Here is a 23,426-nt window from a genome sequence, read left to right on the forward strand (position 1 = left end):
AACTAATATTTCTAAAAGAATAACTTAAATCCTTACGTTTACCTTACAGGAAATGCTAACCAAAGATATTTTTTTCTACATGGTATCCCGTTCGTCACACCTAGAGTTGTCATATTCGGTATTTTCCTAGTGAAAAATACAATTCTAGGGATATTGAACCATTCAATTTAGTTTCGACATAAAACTTAATGATAACGCTCTGAAGTTGAAATCAGGTCATGTGAGTGATTTTTTCTGAGGAAATGTATTACGAGCTAAGATAAAAAGTGCTAGGTATGTATTGCATAGCATGTAATCCCAGCAAATACGTTTCTTTCACGTTTTAGTTAATATTCGATGGGATAGAACAAGGTACCTCATTTCAATTAATTTAATATTAAAATATGGGATAGTAATCACGTAAATACAAAGATAGTCTTCGTGAAAAAATCCCACTATGTTTGTCGATCGCTTTCTCATGCGAATAATTTCTGAGAACTGGAGTAAATTATTTTCACCAGAATTATTTCATTCTATGAAAATAACAATAAATTACAACTCACCTTACTACTACCGTCTACATGCTTATGCTACCGTCGCATTCATGACATCCAGTGGTTGCAAATGCACGCGTAAAAAGAGGGTAAGTGGGGCTCGTTGCTGGTTGCTTTGTGTATGAAATCCTTGTTAAAAAAATTAATAAACGGCGAAGGATAATGGCAACATACATTTTATGTTTGGGAAAAATTTTTATTGCGATTAGTAGAAAGAAATCGATCGCAGCTAAAACTGCCCGCCTCATCACTTCTTTAATTTCGTATTTCGAGGATTCATCCCCGTGAAGTGTGCATCGGTATAGGTTCGGCTGCCTTTATAAGTTACTACGGGTTCCTCTTCCAATTCGCCCATCTCATAATGATACTGTAGAGCTTGCTTCCCGGGCATTCGGTGGATTTGGTCTGACGGTGCCCCAGCAGGTTGTAAGCGCTCCGCAGCTTACCACGGGACACGGCGCACGCGATCAAACTTTGGGCTGCATTCTGCTGCTGCTGCGTTGGATCTTCATCTGGGAAGAATTAGAGAGAAAAACTTGCATAAGTAGGTTAATAAGAGCGATAGGTAAACCATGTCCAGACTTTCTAACTAATTATGATGAAGCACGACACGACAAAATTTTGGCGAGAAAAATTGTAAAAAACATGTACTCATCTAGTTACCCAACTCGAAATTTTGTACCCCGAAACCACCAAAATCAATAATAAATTAAAAGGATAAACGTTTTATAAGCTCGTACCAACTCGATGATGGTCCACTGATGTATGCTTGAATCTCACCATACAAAACAGCAACAAGGGTGGTGGCCGTAGGTGTTATGTCACCACCCGCTGGCGTACACACGGGTCGTATAATTGGTGAATTTCATTCTTTGATGAAATGTTCATTTCTGGTACTTAAAATTGTCGAGCGTGATGTTTTCTGCTGATGCGTTCACGAATTGTGCAAAGGGAAGGATTCCTATATCGATTGGCACTCTACAAGACTTTCCAAAAAGTAGTAGGGCTAAGTTGATTTAAAATAATGTATTGCTAGAATTGATACTTTTACTCAAAATCTTCGAAGTAGCATCATTGCTGCCAGCGAGTTTTCTACGCCTCGTACGCCTTCTGGAAGGCGGCGCCCGTAAGGCTGCTAAGCTCCCTCGTCACGGCTTGTTGTAACGCTTCCACCGAGCCGTGGTGACGTCCTTTCATAATGCATTTGAGGCGGGGGAAGAGGAAGAAGTCTGGTGCAGCAACATAAGGGCTATAGAAAGGTTGAGGCAGGGTCGAGAAGCTCTTGGCAGATCCGCGTACGAGTTTCCTTTTGTTCGTCTGAGAGCACTCACGGCCCCAACTTCGTACACATCATTCTCATGCCCATGTTTTTGGTCACAAGTCGATGCACATCACTTTTATGGATGACGAGCTCGTCAGAAACCATGCGAGCACTTAATATGTTATCCCTGTCTAACAAAGCCTTCACTCTTGCAAGATTTTCGTCACTTTTTAAGTTCGAAGGGCGTCCTGAACGCCCGGCGTCTTCAACATATCCTCTATTATCCCAGAAAAAATTGTGCCACTCAGAAACAACCGATCTGACCATGGCGTTACCACCTGAAGCTCTATTGAGCATGTTATGGGTTTTTTCCCCGGGTTTGTCCAATTTCACGCAAAATTTGATGGCCTAGCACTGTTCCAATAACCGTCTCATGACAGAGCGTAACGAGGTCACGTTATAGAGGTTTCGCAAACGATTGATCTGCACTCCGCAAAGACTGGGAGTCAACTGTCACCGGCTTCCAGCCTTTTCGGAAACTCAAAAGTTCTGAAGTCCGTCTATCCGGGAAAAAATAAGTCATACTACTTTTGGGGCAGACTTTGTATTTACCTAAACTCATACTCGCAGTTTTGCCTGCCAATAGGCAAAGCTAAAATTATTTCTTCTTTGTCAAATTTAAACACATGATTTTCTTTTTTTTCTAATAGTTCAAAGGAGTTATAATCACTAAGTAGCTTATTAAAAATCAGTTGGACAGGTATGAGAGGAGGATCAATGTAAACGAAACACAGGTTATGAATTTTTCCAAAAAGATGAATTCTAATTCAAGCGTTAAAAATGGAAGCTTATAGACTAAAGCAGGTGAAACAGTTGACATATCTTGACAATATTTTTAACCAAGATGTCCCAAATGGTTGTAATTTAAGGAGAAGAATTGCACTAGACAAAAAACTTTCACAAGGAAGGAATCGATGGCAGGGACGTTGAATTAGTAAATTAAGGAAAAAATAGTGACATTTTTTTTATTCTGCGTGGTTTCGTAGGGCTCATAAACACGGTCGTTGAAGCAAGGCGATTTCCATGGATTAGAGGCTTTTAAGAAGTAGTTGTGGGGAAGGATGGAAAACGTAAAATGGACGTAAATCAAAACAAACAAAATATTGCATGGCGTGGGGGAGGAATCTGAAGAAGGCAATCAAATAGGATGCAATGCGTTTTTCTCAGTGATGGAATGTTGAAGAGTGTGCTACTGAAGGGAGAACATTAGACAGGAGAGGTAGATAGAGCGAATAAATAGGCAAGTTGGATGGACTGAAGGCAGGTAGAATGTATACAGAATTGAAGATTTTATTTTAGCATGGGGTGTCAGGTTGTGTGTTGTAGGGCGAGGCGTAGAAACATAGCAATTTTCAGTCTTGTTACCATCCGAAACCTATCTTAAACGGTAGACTACCAGATGATGATAATGTTAATAGTTCTAACCGTGAATTCAATCCTTGTTCTTCAATTGTCTCTCAACCCAGAATTTCCAATTAAAATTTGACGCTTTTTGTTCGTTAACAATAACTTTGTCGATGCGGTCAGCTTTTCTATGGCTCATGTTCAATTTAGAAATGGGGTCCGCCTGCTCAGTGTACCAAGTACTCGAAGCCGACAATACTAAGCGAGGTCTAAAGCAAAACAAAATAAAACCTCCCATTAACATTTTCACTCAAGTATTTCCCCACCATCAGTTGATGAATAAAGCAGCACCGCAGACGTCCCTAACGTGCTTTCCCCATGCTAGGTAAGTGGCGTGACTCCATATTTTAGTCGGGCTGCTTTGCTCCTTGTGTATAGGGAATCCGAGGGGCGTTGTAACCGATTATATTTCACTCACTTTGGAAGTTTCCGATGAAGGATATTCCGATGCTCCTGCTGTTGAAGCCCTCGGCATGGGCACCCACCTTGTCCCAACCTCTCCCCTCATATATACTTCCATCACTGCTCACCAGGAAACTGAAATGTAGAATAAAATGCACGAGATATATTTGATAGAATGTCTGAAGATGTCGTGCAATGAAAGCCATCCGGGTTCCTACGAGGGAGGCTTTTTACCCATAAATTTCGAGAGAAAAGGCATTCTCCCTGTTCAAATTTTTAAACCTCCTGCCCTTAGGCTGGTGGGGCTGATCAATGATGCCGGTGTAGATGCGACAACACTATTTCCCTCGAGTAACGTATGACGCATGACGCCTACTCGTTACTACTAACAAGAAACGAGTATCAGCAGGCTTAAGAAAAAGATATGAATGAGGACGGATCTGGGTACTAAGTAGGAAAAATGGGAACATATCAAATTAGGGATTTTGTAAGCCGCAAACTAAACTCTAGGAACAGTGAATAGGAATATGGCAAGGAAAGCATTGATTATAGACGAAATGATTCCAATAATAGACGCGATAAGGAAATGGATTAACGTAAACACGGAGGTAGGCAGAAGGGTATAAAGAGATGAATAATAAACTGAGGTGGAAAACAAACAACGAAAGAATCGTTGGGGAAGATGGAGGGCTAGAATAGGGAAAGTTTACAAGGAAAGGGTGAAATTGGTGCGCTATACAGGAAGTTTAAAATGCGGTCAGAAATAAGAAAGGGAAATCCGTGCAAACAATCAAAGATAAGTTAGGAAAATTATTGAATCAACCAGGAAAGATTCAAGAGAAACGGAAAGAAAATACAGTATACGAGTAAACATTTTTATCAATAGATTATGGGGTTTTTGGCCTTGTTTTGATCGTGATCGCAGTATGGACTATAAACGGACCAATAGATTAAACTTTGCACGTCCCAGACTGCTCATATGCGAGTGGTGGATGGAGATTCCGTAAAGGAAAGATTAAGAAGAGAAGGGAGACAGGGGTATCCATTATCATCTGTTATTTTCAACGAACATGCGGAGGAAGTAGCAAAAGAGGCATGGGAAGAACTGAAGATAGGCATGAAAGTAGGTGGGGAATTCATAAAATCAGGTTTGCGAATGATCAAACTTCAGTGTGTCAGTCAGCTAAGGAGTTGCAAGCAGGGCTGAGCGTATTGAAAAATCAGTGCGATAGGCATGGGATGGAAATGAAAATAAACAAATCAATGGTTATACGGTTTTCGAGAAATGGAAATGCCATGTTAAAATGGGAGTTAGAGCAGGTGGAATAGTATACCTACCTCGGAAGCGTTCTTGGCAGATTAATTGAGTTAGGCAAAGAAGCTTTCACAAGGAGAAGGGAATTGTTGACAGGGATGTTGAGTAAAGATGTGAAGAAGTGGCTCGTCAAACCTTTTATAAAGAGAGTAGTTTTGTACGGCACTGAAACATGGTAGTTGAAGCAAGGCGATATGTGAGATTGGAGGCTTTTGAAATGTGAGCGTGGAGAAGATTGGAAAGTTGAAATGGACAGAAAGGAAAACAAACGAGGACGTGCTAGGCATAGTTTGGGATGAGAAGGGATTGATAAGATAAATCCAAAGGAGATAAGAAAGGTGAATGCTGAGTGTTTTGATTGGCAATGGAAAGACCGTGATAGAGGAGAGAACGTTTGGTATGCGATCTAGGAAGTAGGAGTAGGATAGGCATGCTGGACAGAATGAAGGGAGGAACGAAGTATGCGGAATTGAAGAGGGGTTCATTTTAGTATCGGATGTCATTTTCTGTTTATTAGAGAGCAAAACAAGTGTATCGTTGTACGTTTGGTCTCTGTATATCCAAAACCTACCTTAGACGGTAGAATACTATTGATAATAGATTGAAAGTCTACCGTTTAACGTAGATCTTTGATTGACACATAACTGAGATTGGCTACACTTCTTAAGGTCGACCAACAAGACACAACCTACACCTGGCACTACAATAAACCCTTCTTCCATTTCGCATGCATTCCACCTAGCAGACTCTACCTTGAAGAGAACAGTTCGCGTAATCTATGGAAATCGGATGCAGAATGTCCGGGCCCTCTGGAAGCTACAAAGTCAAATTTAAATACTTCCAATGCAAAGATAATGGACGAAAATTTGAGGGCTTTTATTTTCACTTTCTGTATCAAGTGAGGAGAGTCATTCAAGGGTCTTCTAAGCACACAATAAAAAACCGTTCGACCAAGTCTCCATCACCCACACATTGAAATCGGCTGTAAGGTACATCACTGAGTCAATCCGTCATGAGTCTCAATGAATTTGCCTGGGTCATTACCATCGCCATTACCAAATTAAAATGCAACGTCTAAATGAGAACGTTAATAATTTACTATACAACAGCAAGACTCGTCTGATGGCATGGTTTCATAGGAGGGAGCAGTGATTTCCGTTAATTTGAAAGTATTTTCAAGCAGGGAAGGAGGAGTGGAGTTAGTGGTGGAGGTGCGAAATATTTACGTGTATCCGATGTCGGCGAAACCCCTGGTGGTAATGTGATCGTTCTGGATGCTCTGGAGAATGGTCCTGCAGGTGGAGAGTGTGGTGCACTTTGGGGTGACGGTGTGGTGGATGATGGCGTAGGTTGCAGGTGACCTCATCGTGGTAGACCTGGTCGCGGCCCTGGCACCCCACTGCGACCGGCTGATTATTGTGGGACAACCTGTGCAGGGTTGAAATAATAGCGATTCATATTCCATTAATGAAGACTCGCCAGCCACTAGAGTAGTAGAATTGACAAGATGGATACGGGATGGACACGTGACACGGATGAATGATACAGAAGTTCCTAAGGAGATATTAAGAGTAAATATTGTGGACAACGAGGAGGAGGTAGATGGAGAACCAGATGTTCGGCCTTGAACCCCACGTTGTCTATTTCGCTGGATTCTTACCCGAAGGCCCGGATTTGACCCCCGGTGGTAGGCGTCATGATTGTCCGGTGGTATCCCGTTACCGTAATTGTGATTCTATGTGGAGAGCACTTCAAGTAGGGTATGCCGTCTGTTAGACGAGAAATTAAACTTTGGACCTCCTCGCGAATTTTGCTAAGAATAGACTAATGTCGACATAATGTTTCTCCCCAACCTTCTCCCTCCATTCCCCGAAAATCCTTACGCTACCAAACCTCCCACCCATCCCTATCGCATGCCAATTATCTTTCACTCTAACTTTGTAACACCCCTCCCAGTAAGACAAGTAGGAACTGTAAATCGATTCAAAATCTGTATTTTTCGAGCTTCTACTTTCATTTTCAAACTGGTTATTTTTTATGTATGTCACAATAGCTCTTAATAGGTGTTGTATGAGTATTTCTTTAATACTTATCCATACCTACCCATATCATTGTATGGTCATATGATACCTTATGAATAAAATTCACAAATTAATATTTTCTCTCAAAAATTACTTCATAGATAAATTATGTAAAACGTATAATGTATATTTTTCGTAAAATAAGTGTTTCGCTACGATGGAACTTGTGCCATATATCGTAAATTGTGATTGTTTCCTGTCACTGAACCATACTAAATATTTTATTATTACTCCTGATGGCGCAAATGATCTTAGCTATCGGTCGCCTCCCCTCAGAATTACTACTACGACATACGAAAAATGGGTCATATGAAATGGAAAGTATTGGCGCAGAACTGCGATATTTAGCGGAAAATTGTCGAAGGGGTCAGGTTTTGCAAATGACTGTAGATCCATGGAAAAAAGAGGAACTTGTGCGGAGTATAAGACAGTCCCCTTGGTCATTTTGCTCGTGCTGGAGTCGTGGTCCGCTTGCTTCTTTTATCTGTTGAAGTTGCGGAATGTGACTGAGAAAATCAATGCGAAGTAGCCCCTCGCCAACCTCAAGACTAACGCTTGTGAGAGTAGGAGTGATGGCGACAGGCACTGCGGCCTGGGAATAGTCCGTCCGACAAAGAACAATATATCAGATCCTTCAACATTCCCAACTCCCGCATTGCATGTTACCCACCCGCCAAATTGTATACGCCCACTGGATTCCCACGCATAGCAATCCATGACTTCGCGAAGAGAATGAGGTATTTAATGAGGAAACGCAGGGTAAAATTGAATGAGATGGGAAGCACTCATTCGGAAAATCTAAGGTATGTCTTATCTAAAAAATTCGGAAAATCTAAAGGTAAACCTCTCTGTCAAAGGAGGAGCAAGTCCTGATAAATAAATTATTTAAGAAATGTAGAGGGTACCCGGTTTCAGCTATTCACTGCTTCTTTTGTCAATTAGACCACCTGGAGAAGGGAAATATTCTTCATCGTTGATACCCCAAATGTCCATGCATCTCAAGCACAATCTGTGATGACAACAAAACCAAGTTTGTACGCCCCAACATTTTAGGATGATACATTTCTTAGCCGCACGTTTGTTCTTCTTAATCCCCTAAGATGGCACAATTGAAAACTGTAACCACAATACCGCTTATCATCTTAGCCAGATGAGTAACGCTTTGTAATGCACACAATGGTTTAAAGAAAAACTAGTTCGCCAGCTAAAATATGCATTCCCCATCTGATTTTCCCTTTCGGTTCGGACACAGTCATCAAAGTCTTATTCTAGGTTGTCGTAAAGAACTTTATGTTTTAGTTATACGTTCCATTTTGCCCCATCCTTACCTACTTCTTTCGCTTCTGCCATGTTCATGAATACAGAGTCATCTTAATTGTTGTGTTTTTTACGATGTTTATAAATGATGCTATTGTTATACGATAACGTAATTTAAATAGATGTTAGGCCGTCCCTGGTGAAACTGGTTTCAGATCAAACGTAGGCTCGTGGAAGTTACAAAGTTTATTTAATGTTGTAAAGATGCTCGAATTTAACAAATTAAAGCCCAAAACCATCATTTAAATCCCTAATATGCAGCCGTTTTCGGGCTAAAATCCGAAATACTGCTGCATCAAGTAATCAAATTCAACGAACTTACAGAAGCAGAGGGAATTCTACGGAACAGTAGGGTAAGCCTTAAGTAGCATTTCCCCTAACCCTGGACAAGGTAACTGAATTTAACATTGTGGAATTCTCGTGTTTGAATTGGCTTGAAGATTAATAAATAGAGAAAGGCTAAAGTTACCCTGTACTAAGCCCAACGCCGAATGAAAGTCACACATTTTCAGGATAGGGGATCAGCTCCTTTCCCAGTACCGCCTGCGATTCCCCAGGAAGATCTGGTACCCAGAAAGTCAAAAAATTTGGGCGAAACTTGGTGGTGTCCGGTGGGTGTTATTCATTAAGGTATCGAAATGGTTGTTCTATGACAATATCGAGGTCGTTACGTCACAGCCTCGATAATTACCAGTTCATATACGTAAAATTAAAGATTTATCGAGGTGGCACCGTCAAAATGTCATCACTCTCGAGGCTCGACAACATCCTAGTCCCATCCAACTCTTCTTCCAACTTCCTAGTTCACCCTACAGATTCAAGGGAACTGTGGCTAAGAACACCCCATTAGTGCGTCATTGCCCGCTGAAATCCACTACCCAAACAGAATAACGCGAAGGAATCCCAGCCCGCCTTACCGTTAGCATCGCTGAGGCACAGCACCACCAAGGCGAGGAGGAGCACCACGAAGCGAAGGTGAGGAGACTGCATCGTGCAACGACCGGAGCGGGCAAAGTTAAGTCCCGATTCAACGGCGATGCTAATAAATGATTCCGCGGGAATGGAACTGTCGTTTGAGCGGGGAAAAACCTCTCCCCCACTCTTCGCTGCCCTCAGCACCACTCTGTCCTTTGAACTCTGAAGAGACCGGGTAAGAAGGTCACGTCAATCGCGATGTTCCCCGGACGAAAGGAGGGGTAATCCCCGTTTTCCTTCCTCACTCTTCGTCACCCGTCGTCTCGTATTCGGTCCTCCTCCTATCCGATGATCTAGAAAAAACTGCTGGTGCTTGCTGAAAAAAATTTGATTATCTGCGCCGATCCTCGGATGTGGGGCTGGTGCTAGAGGTTTGGAACGGAATGTCGGGGCATATATAATGTCGCTTATCGTTCAGTCCATAGTGAAAACACATGCGCTATGGCGGATCGTACGCATTCGACGACATTCTCGTATTGACTAGGAATGAAGCGGTACCTGAGCATTACCTCCGAGGGGAGTTTTCTTCTTCGGTAGCCCGAATGCGACGCTGTGTGGTTAATAGTGGGGACACGTAATGCTTAAAAGACTTCATAGCTCGGATTTTTACTCGATTTCAATCAGATAACTTTTGTACAAAATTTGAGATCGAATTTTGACCCAATTATCAATGCTCTCAGCTCACTCAGCAAATTCCGCGTAGTGACATATTCCTCACGGTATACAATACTTGAATCTGCTATTGATGCTATCTATCTCTTATTTTATTGTGGCGATCCAATTTTTACTAATTAAATGTGAGGCTGAAATATTTCCCTTACTTGCATCACTACTAAACTAGGGTGTCCTGTACCTTTCCGAAAGTCGGCTTGCATTCTTCATGAATCAAGAGGTTCCATCCTGATTCCCGTCATGTCAACTCATTTCTCAAATCTGTACAAACCTAGCTGATTTCCTCCCAACTTTTTCCAATTTATTATTAACTTTTTCCCCATGGATGTTAAATACTCGCCGCATATTCCAAAATCGCCCTAAATAAAGCGAAGTAACATGTCTGTTTTACCCTTTCAATACATTTTCCTACAACCCGTCTATTTAAATGTAGTGTCTCTTCAATTCATTCATACTAATATCATTTTCCTTGTCGATTATATATTTTAGATTGCACGGAAGCCTCGACAATGCTGTGGGTGTGCAAAACGAAATTTGGAAATTGTTGCTTTGGATATTTGGCGCTTTGTTAATAGACGGAATTTTTCGTCACTTGTGTGTCGTCGTGTTGGGCACCGACTGGAAAGAGATGCCAAGGTTGACAGCAATCTTCTATGTTCTTTACGGAGTAGATTATTGATGAGCAGTTCACTTAGAAGTTAATTCTTCTTTGGCATTAGAGTCTGTCCCAATATTTTTTATCTTCGTTTCCAGGATAGTGTATGGATTAGAGTTTGTTTTCCTAAAAACAACCTGTATTGATTGGGTTACAGTTTTTCCCAGTCTGTCAATGGCAACAAAATACAAGCTTTTATTGTATTTCAAACAAAACAAGCGGCACCAAAATGGGGTTTTTGAGGACTGACATTATATCCTTTCAAATTTGGAATGCTCTCCTTCCTCCCCGGATTTCCATAGTGTCAGATAACCCTAGTAATACTAGGATATACGGAAAAGTCTTAGTGAGTAGCTTTCAAATTTGAGTTTATCGCCATGCTCCCCTCACCCACTACGTCCGAATCTTCGCAGTCACGGAAAGACCCAGCAATATGGCATTCTGAATTCTGAAATTGCGGTGGGGGATTAAGGTTCGTATCTCACGAGAAGGAGACATACTCGAGAAGATTGAACGATGCAGTTCTATTCGAGGTGCGTTCAAGTTATAAGATCTCTTAAGTTATAACTATCTTTCTTACGAACTACATACGTCAGAAAGTTGAAACTTCAGTCACTTCTCAACATAATCTTCCTGCAGACGTAAACATTTTTCACAACGCCGATGCCGTAATTCCATGTCCGCAACGAATGCTTCCTTAGGGGATCCCGTTTGCCCACAGGAAAAACCGGCCAGTCCGTGGCTGAGGCTTGCTTCTTGGGTTATTTTTCACAAGACATTCGACCTTCTTTGAACTGTCTTGCACCCACTAAAATACATTTAATGCACATCCATAGCACCAGGACCGCATCTCTCTCAATCGACCATGAAGACCTATGGGTATTGAGCCACGCGAATGAAGAAAACGGATGATTACACGCTGTTCTTGTACACAAAACGACGCCATTTTAGGTATTGAAAACGCTTTCAGTTCTAGTTGAAGTCGTACGAACCCCGTTAACTTTGGGGTGCAGCTTACCAACGTCTTTTGCTAATTAAGTGTTTTCGCCACAGGTTTATTTCCATTCCCAGTCCCTTTACAGAAATTGGGAAGGTATTGGTGCTAGGAAGCGATTGATTACAGGATAGTTAATATGAATATATGAGAATACATGAGAGGAAAAGGAAAATTGTGGGAACTGACTTAAGTGAGAAGAAACTGCCTAGAGTTAATGGAGGCGAGAAACTAATAAGGTGAAAGAACCGGGATTTAAGAGTATTGCGGTAAGAAGAGTTTACGTAGCAATATAGTGATAATTGAATAACCTGTAAAGAATTTCTGCGTATTTTAAGCTCAGCCACATCTTTATATCTACACCCAGTCCCGAGAAAATATTGGGTGACCTTAGAAATTGAACCCATTTAGTAATTAATGGAATTTATGGAATAAGGGTCACAAAGCGAAGATAATGAAAAGCTGAGGACTGAAAGATGCGGTCCAAAATCACTGCCACACAACCAACCTTTGGTTGTTATCGATTCTCCCTCCCGCTCCCACGTTATGACGAAACTCTGTGAGACGATTATATTTGCTTTAAGACTGAGTACCCTTCGAATGGAATATGAAGTGTTACTACGAACAAAGTAGTACGGAAAAGGAAGATAGAACTGCGTCAAGCAGCTCAGTGAGATGCACTGAATCTTCCTTACTTCTCTAAGTTAATTCATATCAATAAATGATTCTGAGAAATTCAAAACGCCATCTTGACCTGTGAATTTATATTTATTTATAATGTCTGAATTGATTTGGCATTCGAAAATTCCTTTTGGCATCGATATAATATGATTGAGATAATGATGATGAAATTGACCGCACAATAAATAAATAACTTATTATTCCTTTAATTTTCATATTTGGATCATTCGTCATCAGTTTAACGTACGAGCGTATGATCCGGCAGCACCACCTCATGGTTGTCCAATTCTGTACCAATTGATACCCAACCAAATCTGAGCCCCATTAACTAATTTTGTGAATTCATCATGTTTCCATATTTTATGAACAATTGAAAAGTTCATAAATACGTTCGCCTTCTCCAAAATCATCCAATACAACTCTATCATTATATGCGATAAAATGTACATTACAACATTGTTTAACAGATCAAATTATGATATCTATAAATTCTAAATTATTGATCACCAGGGTTTGCGGGTTGATCTCTCCTTGCTCCATGTCTGAACGAATGTTTCGCTGGCGTCACAGTCAGTATCTTCTTGTTCGAAGTTAACTTATATTCATTTAATCACTATAAAAATGTTTAAAATACAATTTCTCGAATTCTCACTGTTGAACTTATCTTTTCAACTTTAAAATTATTCATCAAACCTTAATATTTAACTGTTGAAATTTTGGGAGTCTTCACGTTCGAAACTAGTTGCCGAATAGCCTACCTCCGGCAACCTGAAGAGGAAGGACAGAATGGGGAGGTTTTGGCGTTCGCGTTTACTGGTTTCATGTTTTTCCTTTTCGTGTAATTACCGGCACAAGTTTACGCTGAGATGCAGCGGAGCTATTAAAAAAATCAAAAGTGCTAATCTGAGAATGTGATTGCGGCAACTCAAGGCTGTTGTGTCTACTTAATTCTTAGTAATTAATTCATTTTTAATTTCACCGTTGGCTTAATTTATCTCGTATTAATAAATATCACAAACAAAACATCGTAGACATCTTTAGCCACTATGAACTAGGCTGGATTCGAGCCCACTATCATTGTGCTGACATTCCGGTAACTTTGCAGCACAGTTCTTGCCTGCAGTATGTGCATTGAAGAGGTTTATCCTAGCAATTCAATCTAAGAAATGAGTAGCTTTTACTCATGCTATAATATTACTTAAGTTTTATAAAGGAAACCACGATGAACTGCCAAATATTGAAGGCCTAGATATTTAGATTGGAACAATTTCAGATTTATTTTATGATAATAGTGCATAATTGGTGAACCCGTGCTAATATGAAATATTAAAAGTCAAACTAATATATTTTGGAGTCTACCGTTTAAGGTAGGATTTGGATGGACGGAGACATAGCACCGCTATATTTATTCTTCTCACCAAACGAGACGCTGCCTGACACCCCACATCACGATGCACTCTTTTTCAATTCCGTCCTATCTCACTTCATTCCGTCCAACATCCCCATCATATTCCTGCCCCCTCCCCTCTCTCCCCAGTTTTCAGCATTCTATCGCCAATCAAAATGCTCTTCATCTACATTTCCTGCACCCCTTAGATTTCTCCCAACAATCCTCTCTTCTCCTCCACCATTCCTACTACTTCGTTTTTCGACCTTTCCGTCCTTATTACTCTTTCCCTTCTTCTCCATACCAACATCGCAAAAGAAAACACAAATATGTTTCAATAAACTTGGAGCAATTTTTATTAGGATTCAATTTATGTGTGCATTGGTAATTTGAAAACCTAATAATGCAAATGAACACAAGTATAGAACATTCGTACACAGTTTTTACTTATTATTATCATTAATATCATCCAAGGCCTTTTTTTAGGCCGGCGATATCCACTAGAAATTATGTTTTACCGATTATACCAATGTTGAATGACGAGAAAAGTTTTTCACTGGACTGACGTTGGAAGTGGTTCATTCCAAATAGATATGATGTAGTAGATTTACGATCTTATGACGCCAACTGGATGTGAGTCCTCCACGAGGGCAATTCCATATGTAAGGTTTCTAATTTTTGTAGAAATAGAAAAAACTGTAATTTTCAATGATTTATAAATCATCGTTGTGGAAGTATTGTACCAATTGATACGACGGATCTCCTCCGCTGGAATTTCCAGCTCTTCCATCCTACAGAAAATGGAATATCTGCATGAAAACCCCGTATCCCAGTTTCAGCAGATGCACAACGAAGTATCTGGGCAGGGATACTTTTTCCACTCGATCTTTTGGGGCATGAGAAAATGATATTTCCTTGATATTGATTCATTGCTTACAGCACCTTCGGACTACGTATTTATACCTTCGTATTTTCAAAAACGTACCAGGTGTGGGCACACACCTGGTACAATCTCTTTACCGTAACCCCTAAGCCGTCGTTGGGACTTTATCCATGGAGAGCGGCGAAATAATACCACTCTAATGGAACAGCATCATTTTACTTTGATAATGGCCCTTTTCATGATTCATAAAGTTTATAACCTAATGTCGATTTTTATATTTTGAATTTAGCATACCTGCACGTGATTTTCTTGAAAAAACAAACTGAATTAATTCAATTTTTTAGGAAGTACATCCAGTTTTTTTTTAATGGACAGAGACTGTGACGTGGGGAAGGTAATCTGAATTGACCGCAAAATTTAAAGTTTTGATGTCATCCTTGTCATTGGAACAATAATATCAAGCACACGGGTCCAGCGTTGCCTGAAAATAATGCCAATGCATCCCTAGGTCACTGTCCTGCAGCAAGAAAACGTAACCATCTGTAATGCAAGCAATCACAATCCTTGTTCTAGATATTGCGTTGAATGTGGCAGAAATTTTCTCTTCGCTAGCGTGAATAGTGCGCGGGAAATAAGAATTCTTAAATCTATCTGTTCGGTAGTCTACTCTTATTTTGTGACACTTGTCTCACTAAACTCTCACTAAGGTCTTACTTAAAAAAATACCACATATTTTTCACTTTCTCATCGCCACATTTTCCAACTATACGATTGACGAATGATAACTTCTTTAGGGTCTCTCCGCAAATTGTTAGTACGTGCTTTCCCCATGAAATATCTGTTGTGATGGTGACAATCGAACATTTTACGATGCCTGTTATCTCATTGATCGCTATCGCTCGTGCTCCGAGATGAAATGCTCTCTGGAGATATTTTATATTCAAGATTAGACGAACCTGCATGGGAATACTCGGCGACTTCATATGGTGAAGATCAAGTGCACTTGTGAGTTTCATTTAGTTGGAACGTCGGCAACTGTTTTTGGAAAACATTCCACTATTTTAGCATCTTCGGTGATACCTAATTAATTTAATGTCAGTGTCCAAAATCAGTTCCGTTTTTGCGGAGAAGTCATAACTTCTTCCCCTCAATTATAGTGGGGAACAATTTCATGCCTTCATTATCTGTTTCCTGCTTGACCGTGCTATTTATTTTTCACCGTGCTATTTCAAAGATTATGAGCACATTCTCTGGCAGAGTAAAAAGAAAGATAGGCTTTTTTTGCGGGTAGCACAAAGAGACTTCACTGATTGGACTGGACTCCACTCCTGGATTTAATTAGCTGCAGTTCTCCTTCAGAATATTCATCCATCTTCTTAAGTTTGCCACAGCCAGAACATCTGTAATTCATATCATGGAGAGCGCTCATATTTCACCACTAACGTACTTAAGGTAGACCAGCAACGGGTAAATACAAATAACAAAATGTAGCAATAAAACTGCCTCTATGTCACGAACGAAACAAATTCATCGGCTATCGTTAGTTAACTCGACTTTTCTCTCGCTTACGACTAGACACCGATTTGGCTGGGCTACTTTTCTGCAGATGTTTCTGTAGAGCTTTTTTATTACCTTTGGTCCTCATCTCTATGGACCGCCAAGGAATGGGACTCCTTTTCATAAGCGTCTCAGGGTAATAAAACAATTGGAAGAAAGTCTAATATCTTTATACCAATTTGAAAAACGAGAACTAGTTTATAAATATAATGAAGGTTGCAGGCTTCGGAGTTTCACTCCGAGCTGTTTGCTTCTGAGTGCTGTATTTTCTGCAGACCATTGTTTCGCCAATGTTACAGCTTGCGTCTTCAGATCGAAGGGACAAGATTTTGGCCGTCCTCATATAGGCTTGAAGGCTTTGCTGCTCACTGATTGGCGGGATTTAGGAGCAATCTTTGCCACGTGGTGTGAAGTTGGTAACCGTCTTCCCAGTTGAAATTGGCAGAATGTTTAGCAAGGCTCAATGGCCTCATGGATAAACCTGGGATAGTTGTGTGATTCTTTTGAGATCCACGTTTATCCTGTAGGCTCCCACCAGGCATGTACTGTCACTGGTGAAAGGAGACGGTTTTTCAGGGCTCTCTGGTGTTCCTGGAGGTGGTACTTAATTGATTTACCTGTCTGACCTGCGTAGGACTTCCCACGGCTGCACTATATCTTGTAGGCTTATTCATAGGCAATGTATGGGATAGAGTCTTCCAGTATGGGTAGAATGTCGCTCGTGTTATTGGCACAATTAAAGCATGTCATGAAGTCATATCTTTGTTATTCTTCACAATCATCACTCCACAAGAGCTTTCCCAACGCTTTTATATGAATGTAATCTACAAGCCCAGATAAATAACAAAGAGGAGCTGCTGCTAGCTCATATTCAAAAAACAATATCAAGCCTAAAGAGAGGATCTAAGTAATCTATTCAGTCATTTATAGCACCACTTACATGAATATTTATTTCCAAAAACATAGGAGAACTGATCAATTTCTAATCCGGTCTTAAATACTGTAAAAATAAAACTTCAAGTACAGTACACCATCTATCACAAATCGGGTAAATTAGAGTTACTTCTTTAAGTTAAAGCTAGTTTTTCCCCACAATGGCGTGTTGTGGTGTAAACATAAATTGCATGGAATTAGTTAAACAAAGGCAATCTATCATGGATGATAAACTTCGAGGACCCAAAGGTATTCCACTGTGATTACTTAAAGAGGTGCAACCAGAGATAAAATTTTCTTAGAAAAAATGTAGTCAGTAAAGCGGGATATGTTGCATATTGATTGGTGATGGTATGTTGAAAACTGCAATAGAGGGGAGAACATTAGGCAAGAAAGGAAGGTGTAGGAATAGAATGGGTATGTTAGATGGAACGAAGGGAGAAAACAAAGTTGTAGAAGGGCTTATTGTATCGTCGGATGTCAGGTTGTGGTCCTTTAGGAGAGGAAAGGATGTATCATTGTACCAATGTATAAGCTGCGTCCATCCAAAATGCACCTAACCAGTAGATTGCCTTTGATAGTAACAATTAAATAAATCCTAACTTGGAAGTCAAAGTGCCGCAAGAGTGGGAAATAGCCCATGTCACTCCCATTTATAATATTCAACTCAGGACAAATACTATCTTTGCTTTCTACAAAATAAACTTTATTGGTCAACTAGTTTCGTTACACTGTAACATCCTCAGGACTAGTGGTACAATATAGATTTACCTGAGTTATATACTCGGTCGGGTAGAGGTAGCGGATGGGAGATGGGGGAGTGTAATTAAGGAAAGGAGTGGTGTAAGAAGGGGGGGGAAGGGGGAAAGGTTGGGAAGGGAGCGTGGGTCTGTGTCATGGGGATTTTTTGGGGTGTAGAATAGGAATGTCCAGGAGGGGTGAGTGGACAGGGAAGAGGTGGTCATTAGTTATCTTTTCCTTCTTCTTAACCATTTTTAGAATTTCTAACTGCTCTCGGATATCCAGCTGCGTCCCTTTCTTCACTCTGTGCAGTAATTCGGGGGTGAAATCCGCTCGGTGGCCTTCCTTCGAGGGATGAGTTGCGAATTGGGACATCCCAGTGTTCTTTATGAAATCCCTCCGGTGTTCTTCCGCTCGAACTGTTATGCTCCTCCCTGTCTGACCAATGTATTTAGCATCACAGTCGCCACATTGCAATTGGTAAACCCCGCTCTGGAGAGTTGGTTTCATGGGGTCTTTGACTGCCGGTAGCAAACTCCTTAGGTTTTTATTATTGTAGAAGGCAGGTTTTATGTTCATATCACTGAGTACACGGCCTATTTTAAAGGAGGGTTTTCCTACATATTTAATGCGTTGCCACGAAGCTAGGTCTCTGGGTGGGGGACAGTAAATTTCTCTGAATAAAAGTTTTTTCCTTTTGCTATCTAACAAGTCATCAATCAATTTTTCTGTGTACCCATTGGCCGAAGCAATTTTTTTAATATTGGTTATTTCCAACGTGAAGGCTGAGGGGTCTAAAGGGATAGCTAATGCCCTGTGTATCATGCTTTGAAAGGCTGCAAGTTTTTGGTGAAATGCATGTTTTGATGATGCATGGATGACCTGGTCTGTACAAGTGGGCTTGCAGAAAATAGAAAATTTGTGTTTATCCTCTTTAATAGAAATAGTTAGATCCAGGAAATTCAAATTATAACCCTCTTGGAGCTCCATGGTGAATTTAATCCTTGAATTTAATGAATTGATGAGCTTTAAAAAATTTACCAATTGTCTCTTCGTACCTGTCCACAAACATAATACATCATCTACGTAACGGAACCAGTAGTGCACATTTTTGAGGAGAGGATTTTCACTATTGAAAAGTTCCATTTCTAGGTTATTCAGAAATATTTCAGCCAGTAGAGGTGATAAGGGGGAGCCCATAGCCAGACCTTCCAATTGTTGATATAGGTTTCCATTAAACAAGAAATAATTCTGATTTATGCACACTGTCAATAAAGATATGAGTTCATTGCAAATAATTTCTGGTGTTTTAGCATTGAGTAGCACTTCCTTTGCTAGGAGCACTGCTTCTTCTCTTGGAACACATTTATAATATTGATAATGAACGTAAGCCGAGAGACCGATATCATTAGCATGGGATGTCTCAACACATAATCATAATGCCATTCACTTATTAAGTAGTTTTTTTAGTAAGCATCCAATACCAGTTCTGACTGAACAGATCCTGAGAAGCATAATTAGCATTATTCTTTCAAGAAACACTTCAATCGGTGGGAATCAAGAAAACAAGTAGATGCTGTGTTCTTAAACTTCAAGAATACAAACCTTCAAAGAGCATGAAACAGAATGTGAAGCCATTTCTATTAGTCTCAAAAAATACTTGCATTTCTGCTTGAAGATAGAAATGGTGTCTCCAGGTGAATCTGAAAAAGTGCTCAGTAAAAAATGTATTAATAAAAAATAAATCCATATAACCTCAAACCTTTAGGGTTGGAGGAGTAAATGTTAGCATATTGAGTAAAATAAAGTAAAATCGTACTAACATCGGTTTTAACAAGAAGATCAGGCTAAAAACATCTGCTGGTTAACATTAAAGTAACTAATCTTCATCAAACGAATAGTAGGGAAATACTCAAATGAAAAGTGTAAGGAGAAACGTTATGGTATACATTGGTTAGACTTCTGCTTGAGTGTTCGGAGCGCATTAGGTGCCCTGTGCTGGACTTCATTTCTGAATTCAACAAAATGCAAAAACATTTTCCATTTGATTTGAAAAAATTCTGATGAGCCAACAAAAAGCGTCACATAAAAATTGGAAATTTTAAGTTGAGAACCACTGGAAGATCGCACGTTACATGCACCAATGTAGCCACTAGATGAATGCAAATCATATGAGTTTATGAGAGCAAATGGAATATGTCTATTGACACATTAAATGGCCAGCCAAAGTCAGCTATCAATAGGGACTAAGGGAAATTGACTACTGAAGAGAATCCTTTGTCCTCTTGTGATCACAGCAGTAGGAAACATCAGGTACAAAAATTCAAAACTCCCAGAAATAAGGTCTGCATCAAGCTATTAATAAACAATTACTCCAATGGTTGGTGAACTAATACTCCCTGCCCCTCACCTTCATAGCAGGGTAAAATGCAAGTGTAGATGTGCCTTAAAAACTTTTCCCTATGCCAGTTTGATACGTCAGGCAAATCTCCAGGATCTCAAGTCTGTAACTGGTTTCTCCTGAGAAAGGCATTTCCTGATCCCATAAAAGAAGAGAATCCCCCAACCCAAGTCTGTAACTTGTTTTCTTCCGAGATAGGTGAAATATGATTCTCTCTGGTAGAAAATGAGTTTTCCAGCCCAAGTCTGTTACTCGCAATGCAATTTCCAGGAGACTCTGATGGGAGAATCTATCAGGTTCACCCCAAGAGGGGCTCCTTAAAGGATTCTGAAGTTGTGAGCCATGTTAGGGACCTGTGAGATTAATTTCTGCACTTTAGAAGTAATTAGATGAAAGCAATTATGCATGATTCAGTGAGAAAAATATAAATATTTCTCAAATATTTTTTCTTGGCAAACAAAATCCCTATGTCACCCATCACAATGGTAGAGTGGTATGGTGTCTTGTCTATCTTCAGCCTGTTAGTTTGTTTATGATTGTAGAATTTCCATTTCATGTAAATTATAATTATGATTTATTTGCCAAGCAAGAGATATTTGATGGGTCATACTAATTGTTGCAAATGAATATCAATCATAATACCTACAGCGCAAATGAACAAGATTACAGCCAATGTAGATGAAGTAGGTATTTTTACTTGAAAATTGTTGTTTTTCTAGGTAACAGTTCTCCTTAATTGTGAAATTCTTCCAAATACCTTCAATAAACATGTACCATAAAATTATTATGAAGGGAGAGCGTACTTTTTACCTATGAGAGTGTAATTTTTGGCTCTGCTATTAGATATCATATACATCACACCAAACAAAAATGCTGCTGTGGCACTGCTTTTTCATTTGTTGTAATATCAAACACACACACATTGTCAACATCTCCAGGATTCAAGCTGTTAACTGTCCCTGAAATTTTCATCATTCCTGTTGGGGCTAAGTGGAGATTCACCTGGCATCAGCTAAGTAAGTGCTGTGCTCCAATGCCTGGTGTTGTGGATAAATTCTGATTTCTGATAGAGATATCATGAAAGCTGAAGATCATTTAGTAATCATGATTGCCATGAAAATGGAAGTAAATTCTTGATTATACCAATGACATTTTTTTGTCGCTATTTCTAGATCACTATCAGTAATGTTATACTTCATGCCACTGATTGTTTTGGCACTTTGTAGGTAAATAAATTTAGCACATTCACACAATTTCCATTGGCCATTGGCATCTCTAGTGATTTCATTAATAGGCTAACATTAAACGTACACAAGAAATTTAGAATATGCAGAATCATCATGAATAATGTGAATTCACATGGCATGCATGTTAAACTAAAACAGGGTTCACTTTTGCAATCCAAAAATCACTCGTTTACTTACAAATTCCTGTCAACCAAGCAAAATGGTATTTCTTTGACAGTTTGCAGCTTATTATTTGAGTGCATTATATGTTCAGAAATCCTGGTCCCTTCAAAATTGTGTAGAATAGACTGTACTATAGTTTGGTCATCCATCCCTAAAATAGTAATGTTAAATAGTAAAATAAGAAATTATTCCAACCACTTTGAAAATATACCTATTTTAACATTCTCTTATATATTTTTTGTCATAAAGAGTAGCCTACTAGTCCCTCCCTTGCAATGTCGCACATATTAGCAGAATTATGAAGTAAACCATTTGGAATGGGAAAATGTAAATTCTTTTTAAAATATTATAATAATGATTAAATTATAACACTTTTCCATTAGATATTGATTTATTATATGACTGGTTTTGATGTACTACATCATCTTCATGGTAGGTGCCATGGAGATGATATTGAAATCAGACCTTTATTAATCAATATCTAGTTGAAAAGTGTTATCATTTGCCCATTATTAAGCTCCACTTTCATCATATCACACCTGAAACTATTCAGTGAGTTCTTTTGACAATTCTCAATTACTCGTGTGTACAAGCATAATGTGAAAAAAAATCTAAAACTATTATCAGATCAATGTGGGTTGTGCTCATGGAGTTAATTTTATTGGAGTTAATTTTTTTTTTAAGGATGACATTTAAATATCTTATTCCAGAAGGTTTGAGCATTTACAATCGTAGAAACTATTGAAAGGACACAAGTAATTAACCCTTATGGATATAAAATTGGCCAATAAATTTATTTTATTAATGAGAATTGAATAATTATTAGAACTCAGATTTAATGTTAATTAGCTTAAATTTTTTAATTTGAAACTTAAGCTTCAAGTGTGCTGGAAAATATTAATAATTGAGATTTACTGGAAGTACATACAGTAATATCCCAATTTTCCATGTCAATTACTGGTCAAGGAGGCATGTGATGTGATGATTGGATAATGTAAATAATGTGCAGTTTAGTCCCTTTCTGGGATCTCATTTCTGTGGTGCACTGCTAAAAGGTACCATTTAATCTCTTTCTGGGATTTCATCTCTATGGTGCATTGCCAAAATATTGTAATTTCCTGAGAAAATACCCTCAGCCACCACAGAGGAGATCATCATTGCATTACCAATTTTTGACAAAAAAGACTCTAGGAGGACTGCCCCAGAATTATCGCAAGCCCAGAAGGCATGAAGCCTAGTGTGAGACATTGGACTGGCTGGTAGGGATGTATAATGTTAGTCACAATTGGAAGAAATAACAAAAATGTGCCTTCTTCAATGCCTGTCTCATCATGCATGTCCTGGATCACCTCTTTCTCCACATTTCAATGTGGCACAATGTACATCAACATTTGATCAAAATAAACATCTTACCATGTACCTTCATTGAGGTTATGGAGTTCTTGAAAAGTTCAAGACAAATCTAATTAGTATTTTATTACAATATTTTTTTTAAGGTCCTCCCTTCGCCATTTCCCATATCTTTGAAAGAAAATACAGCATCAATGAGGAGCAATATTTTCTAAAAAGCTGAAATATTTTCATCTTCCGCAACAAGCATCCTTGGCAGTTTTCGCCTCTAGTTTTCTTTATCTGAGATCAGACCACCCCATTATCCTTTGGCTGAAAAATGTGAGGTCACATTCGGGGGTAAAAATTTAACAAATACCTCTCCATCATCTGAAACCAGAACTCCTCACCAGGGGAGGAGAGTTGTCAAATAAAA

The 23,426-nt window shown here is 39.3% G+C and overlaps 2 protein-coding genes across 2 annotated transcripts in view; one reads left to right on the plus strand and one right to left on the minus strand.

Moving 5' to 3' along the window:
* The window catches only part of AP-1-2beta (adaptor protein complex 1/2, beta subunit), a 103,899-nt gene that overhangs the window by 51,517 nt on the left and 28,956 nt on the right, over positions 1-23,426 (plus strand). The gene's annotated exons all lie outside the window — the stretch shown is intronic.
* On the minus strand, positions 709-9,444 carry LOC139693812 (peptidoglycan-recognition protein SC2-like). The gene is made up of 4 exons (XM_071592100.1): positions 9,291-9,444; positions 6,202-6,403; positions 3,677-3,795; positions 709-1,045 (listed from the first exon to the last, which is right to left on the minus strand). Exons 1-4 carry the CDS (start codon positions 9,361-9,363, stop codon positions 861-863), a joined length of 579 nt encoding a protein of 192 aa, XP_071448201.1. The 5' UTR covers positions 9,364-9,444; the 3' UTR covers positions 709-860.

Source organism: Hetaerina americana, unplaced genomic scaffold, assembly GCF_022747635.1.
Source record: "Hetaerina americana unplaced genomic scaffold, ioHetAmer1.1.p SCAF_5, whole genome shotgun sequence".
Classification (NCBI taxonomy): domain Eukaryota; kingdom Metazoa; phylum Arthropoda; class Insecta; order Odonata; family Calopterygidae; genus Hetaerina; species Hetaerina americana.